Source organism: Bufo gargarizans, chromosome 6, assembly GCF_014858855.1.
Source record: "Bufo gargarizans isolate SCDJY-AF-19 chromosome 6, ASM1485885v1, whole genome shotgun sequence".
NCBI lineage: Eukaryota > Metazoa > Chordata > Amphibia > Anura > Bufonidae > Bufo > Bufo gargarizans.
This window is the reverse complement of record NC_058085.1, coordinates 61,695,256-61,709,624: the sequence shown is the minus strand read 5'-3', so window position 1 is coordinate 61,709,624 and position 14,369 is coordinate 61,695,256. Positions and strand designations below refer to the sequence as shown.

Sequence of the window (14,369 nt, the reverse complement as noted above, 5' to 3'; positions counted from 1 at the left end):
GCTTTTGAAGTTTGTAAGATCTTGAAGAGTTAATGACAGATAATCTCACTTACCGTAAAGAATCCTCTTCTATGTTTGTGTAGAAACCTTCTTTCCTCCAGACGCAGAGGATGTCCCCTCGTCACAGTCCTGGTGATAAATAGATGATGGGAGAGATCTCTGTACTAACCCCTTATATATTTATACATAGTTATTAGATCTCCCCTCAGTCGTCTTTTTTCTAAAGTGAATAACCCTAATTTTGATCATCTTTCAGGGTACTGTAGTCCACCCATTGCAGTCATTACTTTAGTTTAGTTGCCCTCCTCTGAACCCTCTCCAGCTCTGCTATGTCTGCCTTGTTCACAGGAGCCCAGAACTGTACACAGTACTCCATGTGTGGTCTGACTAGTGATTGGTAAAGTGGTAGGTCTATGTTCTCATCACGGGCATCTATGCCCCTTTTGATGCAACCCATTATCTTATTGGCTTTGGCAGCAGCTGCCTGACACTGGTTTCTACAGCTTGGTTTGCTGTTCACTAAAATTCCTAGGTCCTTTTCCATGTCAGTGTTACCTAGTGTTTTGCCATTTAGTATGTACGGGTGACTTGCATTATTACTTCCCATGTGCATAACTTTACATTTGTCAGTGTTAAACCTCATCTGCCACTTCTCTGCCTAAGCCCCCAATCTATCCAGATTCCTTAATAGCAGTATACTGTCCTCTTCCGTGTCAATTACTTTACACAGTTTAGTGTTATCTGCAAAAATTGACATTTTACTGTGCAAGCCTTCTATAATATCATTAATAAATATATTGAAGAGAATAGGGCCCAATACAGACCCCTGAGGTACTCCACTAGTGACAGTGACCCAATCTGAGTGTGTACCGTTAATAACCACCCTCTGTTTTCTATTATTGAGCCAGTTACCCACCTACAGACATTTTCTTCCAGTCCGAGCATTCTCATTTTATATACTAACCTTTTATGCGGTACAGTGTCAAATGCTTTGGAGAAGTCCAGATATATGACATCCATTGATTCACCGTTGTCAAGTCTAGAACTTACCTCCTCATAGAAACTGGTTAAATTAGTTCGACATGACCGATCCCTCACAAAGCCATGCTGATATGGCGTTATTTGCTTATTTTCATTGACATACTCCAAGATAGCATTTCTTAGAAAACCTTCTAACAGTTATCCCATGACAGATGTTAAACTTACCGACCTATAGTTTCCGGGCTCTGTTTTTGGACCCTTTTTGAATATTGACACCACATTTACTATGCGCCAATCCTGTGGAACACGCCCTGTAAGTATAGAGTCCGTAAATATCATAAATAAGGGTCTGGCTATGACATTACTTAATTTTCTTAGGATACAGGGGTCTATGCCATCTGGTCCTGGCGATTTGTTTATTTTAAGCTTTTTAAAACGCCACTGTACTTCTTCCTGGGTCAGACAAGGCATTTGACCCTTTTTCTGATCTTTCAGAAGGAAGAAAAAATTAGACTCACAATGGATCCTGTCTGTGTAGCAGCTGTAAGGCCTGTATGGTCCCATCAAAATTGGCTTGTGATTTGGTAGCCAAAAGCAGGAGTGGGTACAAAACACAGAAAACGTGTAAATATTCCATTCACATGTCATCTCTGTTTTGGATCCACTCCTGTTTTTTTTTGCATTAGCAATACTGATAGATTACTGACCAAATGCTGACCGAGTGAAGGATTCACAGACAGGATCCATTTTTTGTAGGTTATTGTTCTGACGGATAAAAGGAAGGGCAAAATAATCAGTGACGTCCAAACTTACTGCTGACACCCTCTCCACTCTGTCGGGGGGCTCTACTTGTATAAGCGTTTAATAGAACAGGTTCTGTAGACATCTATGTGGAGTCAGCTGATGGCGGTGTAAAAGGAGTGCGCTTCTTCTTGGTGCTAACATTGACCTGTAAGGCTGAGTTCATACTTGAGTTATTTTGTCCGTTTTGGCCCAATGACTGCCCAAATAAGTGAAGTGTGCAGTGATTCTAAGAGCGACGCCTGTCATGTGCATGTTATACTGACTCACGGTATAGTTTCACTACCACAGCAGACTCCCTATGCGTGTTACTGCAAGGCACAGTGTTCTACACCACTATAAAGTCTCTCTGCAGCCAGGAAATAGCAGTTTTTTTTAACGAAATTCACTGTGAATATATTTGGATCGAACAGATTTTTTTCCGAAATTTAAAAAAATGAGCTGATCTCTAATACTTAGGTGTGTTCCTGACTTGTACTTCATCCTGGATTCTGCTAACCGTCTGATCCCTGCCTGCTTGCCTTGACTCTCCTGTTGCCGATCCGTATTGCCTGACCTGTACCTGTGCCGCCTGCCCTGACCTTTTGCCTGTCTGACTATGCCTCTACCTTATCCATCGGTCCTGCACTGTTGCTCCTGGTAACGACTCCGCCTGTATTTCTGGTACCTTTCTCAGGTACCTCTTGGTCCGCCTGGACCAGCTGCCTTGCGTACCTATCCTCCTTAATAGGTAGCGACCTGGTGTTTCCCTCAGGAAAGTCTATCCCCACCATCAGGGGTATTGTGAAGAATTGAGGTGTTCATTTAGACAATGCCCTTAGAGGAGGTAGGACACGTGGCACAGAGGGCTCACACCTGCGGGTTCGTGACATAACCACTGCACAGAGTAAACATTTACTGTAGACCCCCATTGCAGAGGTTAATTGTTATGATAAATAACCATCTTTGGTATGTCTGTAAGATATAAGTAAGAAGCCGAACCGAGCCAAGCTGACCTCACTGACGCACAGCAGGCATGGACATCAAAGTGGAGGTAACCAAAACTGTACCCTTAACATCATACCGGTCCAGGACAAGCTTGGGACCTTGTACCAGGAAGTGCTGCTATGAACTAAAGGGAGAAGAAAGGGAAGAACCCTCCTGATGGAACCAGGCCAACCGAGAACCCACCTGCCTGCCTAGCTTCAAGGTCAGAGGCAGTGTTATGGGTTTCACAAGACCTAGTTACATGGCACTAGCAAGGAGACACAGGGACTGAAGAGTGGTAAGAGGTTACAGGACCTGTGCAGCGTACATAGCTGCAGCTTATATGGTTGAGCATGGCAGCAAGTGTGAATGTGGACAGAGGAATGCACAATCTATATTGACATTTTGTAGCTCCCGGGAGTCTCCTTCCCGGTGGTGACAGAGGTGTCCTTGATGTAATTTGTATTAGGTGCAGGCAAGGCAATGTCCCTCATATTTGTGACACCAGCACCCATAGGTGCAAATAGATACAATAACATAGAGTAGAGTTTAGTTGGGCATAGGTTAACATTAACTGGAAATCACTTGAGGTAGGTATTAGTGATGAGCGAGCATGCTCGGCCGAACTGCTGTTCGGCTCAAGCATCGCTATGCTCGGCAGATCCGAGTGCTCAGCCGAATAATTTGAGTGCTTAAATACAATGGAAGTCAATGGGAGAACCCCAGGCACCCCCTGCTCAGAAGAGAAGAGGGTGTATGGTTCATAAAAAAAGGTTAGAAATTGATGGAAACCCCATCAAAATGGATTGGAAACAGCATTAAGGGGATAGCTGGATGCGTCTTAGACTCCTATTTCTGTATGTACAACATACAATAGACAACCACACAAAGGCTGTATGCCAAAAGCCAGGTATGTGCAAGCGATCAATCTATCCATGAGACAGATGACAGGCTTAGTCAGCATACCTTACAATGGCAGCCTTGTGCACTATGAGAATATTACGAATATTCTAAAAAACGAATATATAGCAATATAGCGAATATTATGTAATAATTATGTAGTAAGTCAGTGATAATATCTGACACTGGAAAAGCTGGGTAATAAATCAATGTAGATCGCGAGTTATTACCCAGCTTTCCCAGTGTCAGATATCATCCTAGTGTAGATCGCGAATATTCTAATCGCAAATTTTCCATGCAAAAGGCTACACTAATAAGCTTGTCATAAGACTCAGTCTAATATTCTTGTCAGAAGACTATGAAACCAATAGAGGGTGCTATTGAGTTATGAACAGCGCCCTCTATTGGTTTCATAGTCTTCTGACAAGAATATTTGTCTCGTCATAAGACTGTGAAACCAATAGAGGACGCTGTTTAAAACTCAATAGCACCCTATATAGGTTTCATAGTCTTTTGACAAGAATATTTGTCTCGTCATAAGACTGTGAAACCAATAGAGGACGCTGTTCATAATTCAATAGCACCATCTATTGGTTTTCATAGTCTTATGACAGCTGAAAAACAAGGCAGATTCTGCTCATTTGCATGTCTTTCGCATATGGCCATGTTTATGCAAATTTGTTTTTACATGACAAAACTGTATAGAAAGGTTATTGAATATTATCTTAGGACAATTAGAAAAATGATATTGATCTAGGTGTGCAGGTCCACCCAAGCCATCCAACAGATGCCAAATAACTTTGAGGTTTACTGGTTCTCAGTCAGATGAGAGCTGTTTTGGAATATCTCATAGTGCACAAGGCTGCCATTGTAAGGTATGCTGACTAAGCCTGTCACCTGTCTCATGGATAGATTGACGACTTGCACATACCTGGCTTTTGGCATATAGTCTTTGTGTGGTTGTCTATTGTATGTTGTACATAATAGGAGTCTAAGATGCATCCAGCTATCCTCTTAATGCTGTTTTCAAACCGTCAGAACAATAACCTACAAATTTCTAACCTTTTTTTATGAACCAGACAACCTCTTTTCTTCCGAGCAGAGGGTGCCTGGTTGTCTCCCATTGACTTCCATTATACTCGGGTGCTCGGCCGAGCACATGAATATAGCAATGTGTTCGGGCCGAACACCCAAATACTTTGGTGCTCGCTCATCACTAGTAGGTATGCCAATTTATTGCCATAGAAGGGATAGTTATAGTCCATACAATAAGAATTCACAACTAGGTTGCTGCTGCCTCCCACTATAGCAGGTTGGGGTAGGATCTTTACTAAATTTCAGTGCTCTGGTCACACTAAATGTTCCTTTAACTTCAGGCTGACCCATATTATCTCCAGGTGTAGAGTATACTATAGCCTATAATTCACATGGCCAGTATATATACACAGGTGAAACTCGAAAAATTAGAATATCGTGCAAAATTCCATTTATTTCAGTAATGCAAATTAAAAGGAATTGCATTAATGCAGCTTAAAATTTGAGTTTTGTGAAAAGGTTACATATTCTAGGCTCAAAGTGTCACACTCTAGTCAGCTAATTAATCCATACCCCCTGAGCAAAGGGTATTTTAAAATTGTGACTTTGGAGTTTCATAAGCTGTAAGCCATAATCATCCAAATTATAACAAATAAAGGCTTGAAATATCTCGCTTTGCATGTAATGAGTCTATCTCATCGGTTAGTTTCACCTTTTAAGTTGCATTACTGAAATAAATGAACTTTGCACGATATTCCAATTTTTTCGCGTTTCACCTGTATATGTCTTATTTCCATTTCCAATTTCCATTAATATTGTCCACATTGTTTATGGAGGAAAGTGGCTCCAAATACAGCTTTGCGCTAAACCGTAGATCGTGGATAGGCACTGTAGGCTACTCCCGTTCACCGAATGCTAGTAGAGTCCATAGATTGAACTACCACTCATCTCCACTAGGCTTTCCCTTTCTGTCACACTGGGTCATTTACCTGAGGTTCTTCACCTTTGGATCCCTTTGGGTTGCACATAAGCTTTAACTTAACTTCCTGCCTCCTTGCTACTTTTATGTGTCAGGGCACCAATACCACCTAGGGGGTGACTGGGGTGCCTGCCTGTAAGGTTGTTATCAGGTGACAATAGCTCACCTCATGCAAACCCTAGCAGCCTGTCTTAGTTATGTCTGACCTGATTTCCTTTATCTAGGAAAATTCATACTCAGGGGACTCTTGAATGGCCCCTGTACCTGCCTCCGTGCCTGGTGTGCCGCCTCATGGCCTCCGTGCCACCTCCATGCCTGGCGTGCCACCTCAGGGCCTCCGTGCCTGGTGTGCCACCTCAGGGCCTAGCATACCGCCTCAGGGCCTCTGTGCCGCCTCAGGGCCTCTCTGCCGCCTCATGGCCTCCGTGCCTGGTATGCCGCCTCATGGCTTCTGTGCCTGGTGTTGTCTAATGGGCCTGTGTCCTAATGCTGCTGCCACTTGCTTCTGTGCATGCCTGCTGCCACTTGCCTCTGTGCATGGCCTACTGCCACTTGCCTCCGGGCATAGCCTGCTGCCACTTGACACCAGGCAGGCCTGCAGCCACTTGCGTCCGGGCCTGGCCAGTGGTCACTTGCCTTCGGGCAGTGGTCTACTTCTTAACCAGTACACAAGATTCTGCATAGTTAAAAGCGTATAGACCTAAAAGATTTAAGTCTGCAACGTTGTCAATTTAACGCAGCCTGAAAAATGTTAAATCCACATTCAGTCCTCATTATAGAACCAGGTGATACTACTATCGCCTGAGTAACCATTTAGATCCACACACAAATTCTCAATTAAGTAACTTGACCTGTTGGGGCAATCCAGCTGGTTAAGCACATGCATGGTTTACTTACCTGACAAATAGTCTGCATGGTTTACTTACCAACCTGGAGTATATGCTGCTAAAGCAATCACCAATAATGTCATGCAGCTTCTGTCAACACTTGCATACGGAGCATTGGTAAGGAGAGGAGAAATGGCCCCATTCCAGCTGCTGACTGTATCAGGTGCACTGAGGCGTGATCCTGCTGAACTCAATTAAGGAACAGCGGATCTAAGCTCCATGAACCCATAGCCGTCCATAGTGAGGTAACTACTAGCTGCATTACTTACTTCATGGGGGTTAGGAGCAAACCAGGGGACCTCCAACTTAGGAGGTACTGGTACGGCCACTTATAGGGTAGGAAGGATGAGGATGAACCCACCGATCGAAGCCAGGCCGTCAGAGAACCCACCTATATACTCCGACACCACCCGGTGGGTTCCCGGCTGCTAAGGGACGTCTACCTTGAGAGGTGTTAACATTTATTTATCTATTCGAGAACTGGAAGAAGAGGCCAGACACTCCCCAATCCTAGTCCCAGCCTTAGGCCCTGAAAGTTCTTGTAGAATCTTTTCAACCCTAGAGCAGGGAACCTCTCTGCGTCTATCCGCTGTAAGGACAGGAAAAACACTGGTGGGGGAGGTGGGAGGGACCTTTTTAACCTCTGTTTCCTGTCCCAAGAAGCTCAAAGGTGAACATCCTCCTGTGGTGCTGCTATGAGAGATGAGCTGGAAAGTAGCCTTACTGAGTTCTTTGACCCTTTTGGTACCATTTTTATGAGAGCTGTATTTTGTGACTTCTCCTGTCCGTAAGATTGTAACACACTACTCCTGCTATCTGCACTTGTGCAGGTCACGGATGGTGGGAATCTAGTGCAGGCCCAATGTGCTACAATGAAGGACGCAGAGTGATGTTTGGTCATCTCATCTGCAGCTATATTATGTATGTGTAAAGACGCAGGGCCACAGAAATGAATTTCACTTAGTACCCCAAAAACTTATAGCAGGGTTGAACTCCACAACAACCATAAATAAAGCACAAAAATAGATGGCGAATGGACAAAAGTGAACAGAAATGCAGTAATATTGAACTGACCCTAAATGAGTTAAAGTCAACAAATCAGCCTGGACAATACAACATCATAGCAACAAACAAATCCCAAACACAGCAAACAGATTTTAGCATTCAGAACAAAGTATAAGCTATCTGGAAGGGAATACAGCTACCAAACACTATACCTGACAAACAGAAGAGAGTAAGGCCAGAAGGTATAAAGGCTAGACAATCAGCCACTCCACCCTAATCAACTAAGCAAAGCTGGGGGATAACTAAACCCAGATTCTGATCCAAGGAATTTGCACAGCAACTGAACAAACAAAATTTGTAACTAGGTGAACATAAAGCAAAAAGGGGACTCCTGTTGCACGTAACAGGATGGGAACAGAATGTGGTCGGAAGTTATGGCTGTGGCCAACACCTTTATTGAATAAGCAAATTTATAATAAACAGTTTTTTTAATTTGTGTTGTGACTGTGTGTCAAATGGGACATCTATGTGGAAAATTCACTTGTTTAGGATGCTTATTCTTAAACAGAGTAGAATAGGTCTACAAAGAATGTCTCTCCTCCTGTAGGACTTGGCAGGACCAAGCCTTTCATGGACAGTCCATTTATCTCAATGGAAACGGTGTTATGCATCATGAGGGAAACTGAACCCTTGCCTCAGGTTCCTCAAATGATTACAGTTTACATGGAGTGATAGCTCGTCAATATCTAATTGGTGGCAGTTTGACTGCCGGGACCCTCACTAATCAGATATTTGAAGAGGTTGCGGCACTCCTCACAGCTTACCAAGCACAGTGCCATACATTGTATAGTGGCTGTGCTTGGTATTGCAGCCCAAGCCCATTCACTTTAATGGGACTGAGCTGCAAATAGGCGATGTGACCGATGAACGTGACGTCACTGGCCTAGGAAGAGACTCGCCAGAGCACTGTGGACTCTTCAAACAGCTGATCGGTGAAGCATAGGCTATCAATATCAACATGTCGGACAACCCCTTTTATCGTCATTCAAAATTCCCACTAGTTGTTGCATTGTGTACAGAACACCCTCCAAATTGAAGGATTGTTTTGCATTGTATTGCAGATAGGAATTCACACAGAGAAAACTAAAATCAGTAAAAAAATTAAAGCCTTTAGGTCCCAATTATCTAAATATATGGGAGTTAAAAAGGCAGCCTTAGGGCCCAGTACAGTGGTACATGGAGTTCCTACCAGTCTATATTATGGAGGGCATTCTGCTTTATGGTTGCTCCTTATGGTATTTGTCCCTAGAAGTATTTCTAGGAGGTGATGAATGGGAATTAAATGTCTCTGGTGCCCTTTATGTGGGTTAAGAATATGCATTTAATCAGCAATTAGCACTTTTTGTATTTTGGGGGCCCTGCACTTAAACGTTGTAGGCCATCTCCCGGTTATAATGTCTTGGCCAGTACCCCAATGCCTGACTCTAGGTGAGAACCCATCACATAATATACGGAAGCATGCAATGGAGAATGGCACAATTCATTTTGTCAAATTTAGATGCGCATGGGGCCCTAACAGTCTATGAGTAGATCCATAATATGGCCCTGCAGGTGCAACCTATGGCTGCAGCAATGACATTGTTGTGATTCGATGAATTGGCTGAGGATGGATCTGATGAAATCACTTACAAGTAGAAATAAATTGCAATAACACAAGTGTACATCCAGCATGAAACAGAATAATATGCTCAAGGTAATGCCCACCTCAAGGACCCTTTCAAATAGGTCTTTACTTAAAGCAAGTTTGTGTATACGGCCACTATACAGACTTATGTTTCTCCATGGTAACAGACTACAAACAAACCCGCTGTAGTCATTTTCCCTTACATCTGTCTGCCACTTTTTTCTCACATACATTTGCTTACAGGAGACAGGCGGAGGTATAACTGCAGTGTTAGACTTCTCAGAATTTGTAGCCTACTACCACGGAGACACACGAATGTGCATAGCAGACATAAAACTGGAGCAGGTTTTAAATAAAGACTTGCTTAGAGGGAACCTATTATGAACTTTATGCTAACCTCACTTAGTGCAGCATAAAGTAGTGATTTCAGCAGGGCATCACTCATGAGCTCATAGTAAGTGGTTGCTGAGAACCGGCATCATATTCATTGCTGCCCGATCCTGGAAAGGAGTCATGGCAGCCTGATAGGAGTCATGGTTATTCATGAGTTCCTCCCCACCACCTGCTGATTATTGCTAGTCCTCTTGTAGGAAGAAAATTAAGGAGAACACTGTAAACTATCAGCAGGAGGTGAGGAGAGAGGGAGCTCATGAATAACCATGACTCTTCTCAGGCTGCCGTGACTCTTTTCCAGTATCGGGTGGCAACGATTATGGTGCAGGCTCTCGGCAACCACTTATTTGTAGCTCATGAATGACACACCGCTGAAATCAGCTCCTCTATCACCCTTCATGTACGGCAGCATAAAGTGGATGACAGGTCCCCTTTAAAGGGTTGGCCACTTTCTGAAAAAAAAAAAACTAAAATGCCATAAACTTGAGGCTACTAGCACAGGATACCACGAGCCCCCTCATTTCTTACCACAGCACCCTGGTTCAGAATCCTCGCTGCCCATGGATTCTCTCTGTAAATTGTGGATCCTGGCGGCTGCAGGACAATCAAGATGACAGTGGTTACGTAACCTAATCATGTGACTAGTGTTGAGCGAATCAACGCCAAATTGACTTCGATCCGAATTTCTGAAAAAATTTGTTTCGCCATGAATTTTCTCGAGCTTCATGGTAACAAAATTTTTCCTGAAATGACGCCCAAAAAACCCCATACTAACCTCATCCATTTGCTCATGGAGAGACCATCGCGGCCATCTGGATTAAAGATACAGTGCAAAATCTTGCGCGGGGTGACGTATGACATCACCCCGCACTGGCTGGGCGCAGCTGCATGTATTGCCACATGAGAGCTATGCTTTTAGCTCTAGTGCAGCATCCGGGGCAGGAGTCATGGGGGTAAAATCATGTGCTGACATTTTGTCGGCTAGCGTCCATTATTTAGAGATGGAATCCATGGGCAGTGGAGGATCCTGAATTGGGGTGTTGTGGTTAATATTCATAATATTATTTATAATAATAATTAATATTATAATATATAATATTAATCAAGAGGCTTGGGGTTTCCTAGGCTAGTGCTTCATAAGTTTAGGGCTCACGCACACAAACATATTTTTGGGCCGCACCCAATCCGCATTTTTTAGCAGGTTGGATGTGGACCCATTCACTTCAATGGGGCCGCTAAAGATGCGGACAGCACACCACAAAAAAATAGAACATGTCCTAACACACACAGCCGGTATCCATGTTTTGCAGACGGCAAAAACGGCAATGACATGTGTCTATGGGCCCTTACAGTGTTTTGGAGATTTTTTCAGAAAGTGGTCAAATTCTATAATTTTTCATTTTCGCTTTCACAGCATATAGAGTTGTACTTTGTAAAGGAAACTATTTTCTCTTATTTTTTAAATACTTTACATTTTGTGTTGCTTTTTTGGATACTTTATATAAATGTAGCACGTAAATACTGTATGTTTTGTCTCTATATTTCAGTGTAGTTCTCAGATTGCCAACTAAGAAAATATGTTGCCATCCGGCTTACATTGGATCTGGTATACAAGACTGCATATACAAGACCATATGACGCTTTCAATATAGCTGACACTCTATAGAGTTTATTTCATAAAAATAACATGAGTTCACTAGCTAGAGAAATGTGAAAATCCTTTTTGAAACTGTATTGCTATTTGTCCAAATAGAACATGTGTTCAAGTATTTCCCCAGAGCTGCCAACCTTCAAGTTTTTCCTCTTTTACCCACTGAAGCAGCTCATCATTTTGTAAGAAATGTTCACACTCAATCAAAAATAGGCATTTTTTTTTCTTTTCAATTAAACTGATAGAAAAAAAATTATCAATAGAAATTAGGATATAGACATCTCTGGAACTAAGGGGTCAACAATTTTCGGGAGGTCCTTTGAATCTAATGAGTACGATTGTCTTTTTAAAGCTTCTGCCTCTAAGCATGAATGTCCTCGAGCCGCGCCGGACGGCATGCACTCCGGGCAGTATGGGATATGTCCGCTTGTATTATGGACTGTTTGGAAGTCTTCTCTTTCATTGAGTATATGGCTAATGAAGCCACAGGAACGGGAAGCTGGATAGTGAGACAGGGTGTTCTCCATTGAACATATTTCAATAGAATGTCTTCTGGCATCTTCAAGCCATGAAGCGGTTTTTTTAAGGGCACCGTGAGCATCCATGCTGTAGAACTTCTTCATGTCTCTTAAAACTACATTGTTGCTGTTTTCCAGTTTTACTTTCTGGCTTAAGGAGTACGCTGCCGAATAAAGTCTTAGAGTCTCGCATGTTTTTAGGCTGAAATGTTTTTTACATTGAGATGTGTTCAACAAATGTGTCCTTTCTTGAGCTCCGCTTGAGTCTTTGCAAGCCTTTCTACTTGCCTGGGAAGCACCTGGACAGTGAACAGTATCATGGCAATGCTGCGTGTAAACACCTTGTTTTTCCTGCTCGCACAAAGTTCTTTTGGGTTTCGTTGGCGTGAGAACGGTTGGCACATTTGTAGGCAGTTGGCAAACTGGTAATGTTATGACATTTTCTGCCGATTCACCTTGGTCACCCTCCTTGTTATCCAAGAAAATATCGAATGAATCATTCTGGACTGCCTTCTGTAATAAAAAAAATAAAAGTTAACCCCTTAAACAATGGTACAGTGTGTGTACATGAGGAATGCCATTATATGACTTGTATCTGCCATTTTTTTTTTAGCAGTTTTCATTTGTGTATATTGAATATCTAGTTTGCAGGTTTCTTAAACATGGTGGGTGGAGACTAGCTGCCATCCACTGCACATAGAAAGTAGAGGAGAATCTGCTTCTTAAGCTTCTCTTACTCACTCAGACGTATGCCCCAGGATCATAGAGGACATTACAGAGAAGTACTGACCTGTTATAGTTGTGAATTTAGCACTTGTGTTGTAATATAAATCTCCTATATAGCTCTGCAGTCCCTTTAGTGTCTCTCTTTGAGTCCTGTCTCATTCAGCTCCTGCTCACTACCCCCTCCCCTCTCCACAGACTTGTATTGACATGTGTAATATGATCCTCCTGAGGAGATGCTCCCATCTTGAGACAGAATTCAAAGCAATTAGCAAGAGGGGGGAGCATGTGTCACGGAACCATGAACCAGACGTACAACAAGAGATAAGTGGAAATAAGAAGGCTTTATTGAAAATCAAGCTGTAAGGCAAAAGTCCAAACGGATGGCTAAACCGAAGCAGGGTCTTGCGAAGCCAGAGGTCAGGAACCAGGAGGGTAATCAGACGAAGCCTGGATTAGGAACCAGCAGGGTAGTCAGACGAAACCTGGATCAGGAACCAGCAGGGTAGTCAGACGAAGCCAGGATCAGGAACCAGAAGCAGCAGCAGTCTTAGAAGCATGTGAACACAGGAGGACCAAGCAAGGAACTGAAGCCACAGACCTCCTATATATATGAGCTAGGCATCCAGCTCCTCCCAGTGGGAAGGAGAAGCCGCCGGGTGGGAGGCTACAAGAAACCCAGAAACCAAGATGGCCGCCAGCACATGTCAAACGAAGGAGAACAGCAAGAAGGTAAGACCATGACAGTACCTCCCCCTCAAGGGCCCCTCCTCCGCGGAGTAAAGAACGGTTTCTGAGGGAAGCGTGCGTGGAAGGCTCGGAGCAAGGCAGGAGCATGGACATCTGCGGAGGGAACCCAGGAACGCTCCTCTGGACCATAACCACGCCAATGGACCAAAAACTGCACCCGACCGCGGACCAGGCGTGAGTCCAGGATATTGCTCACTGTCATGGTCTTACCTTCTTGCTGTTCTCCTTCGTTTGACATGTGCTGGCGGCCATCTTGGTTTCTGGGTTTCTTGTAGCCTCCCACCCTGCGGCTTCTCCTTCCCACTGGGAGGAGCTGGATGCCTAGCTCGTATATATAGGAGGTCTGTGGCTTCAGTTCCTTGCTTGGTCCTCCTGTGTTCACATGCTTCTAAGACTGCTGCTGCTTCTGGTTCCTGATCCTGGCCTCGTCTGACTACCCCGCTGGTTCCTGATCCTGGCTTCGTCTGACTACCCTTCTGGTTCCTGACCTCTGGCTACGCAAGACCCTGCTTCGGTTTAGCCATCCGTTTGGACTTTTGCTTACAGCTTGATTTTCAATAAAGCCTTCTTATTCCCACTTATCTCTTGTTGTACGTCTGGTTCATGGTTCCATGACACTCACCTCATACTCACGATTGCCCACTTGGACCGGACGAGGCCGAGGAACCGAGGAAGTGAAACGATTACACACCAGTGGCTTCAACAGGGAGACATGAAACACGTTGGAGATCCGCATGCCAGGAGGAAGCGCAAGGGCATAGGCTACCGGGTTTACCCTGCGAAGCACTCGGAAGGGACCAACAAAGCGAGGCGCCAGCTTGGGAGTGGGCACTCGAAGGTTGAGGTTGCGGGTGGACAACCATACGCGGTCTCCGACCTGGTAGGAAGGAGCGGGCGCTCGTCTGCGATCAGCCTGGAGTCTCTGGCGCTGCGCAGAGACCTCAAGGGACCTCTGGATCTGTACCCAAGAAGCACGTAGGACGGAAAGGTGATCCTCCACAGCCGGAATATCCTGGGGAGAGAATACCTCCGGTAACACGGCAGGTTGGAACCCATAATTGGCCATGAAGGGAGACGTCCCAGAGGAAGAGTTCAC

At 44.1% G+C, this 14,369-nt stretch overlaps 1 protein-coding gene across 1 annotated transcript in view; it reads right to left on the bottom strand.

Moving 5' to 3' along the window:
- Nucleotides 1-11,328: 11,328 nt before the first annotated feature.
- CACNA1G (calcium voltage-gated channel subunit alpha1 G) overlaps nt 11,329-14,369 on the bottom strand; it is a 294,602-nt gene continuing 291,561 nt past the window's right edge. The window contains 1 exon segment of the mRNA XM_044297004.1: nt 11,329-12,313. Within this exon segment, the coding sequence (XP_044152939.1) occupies nt 11,549-12,313 (765 nt within the window). The 3' untranslated portion in view covers nt 11,329-11,548.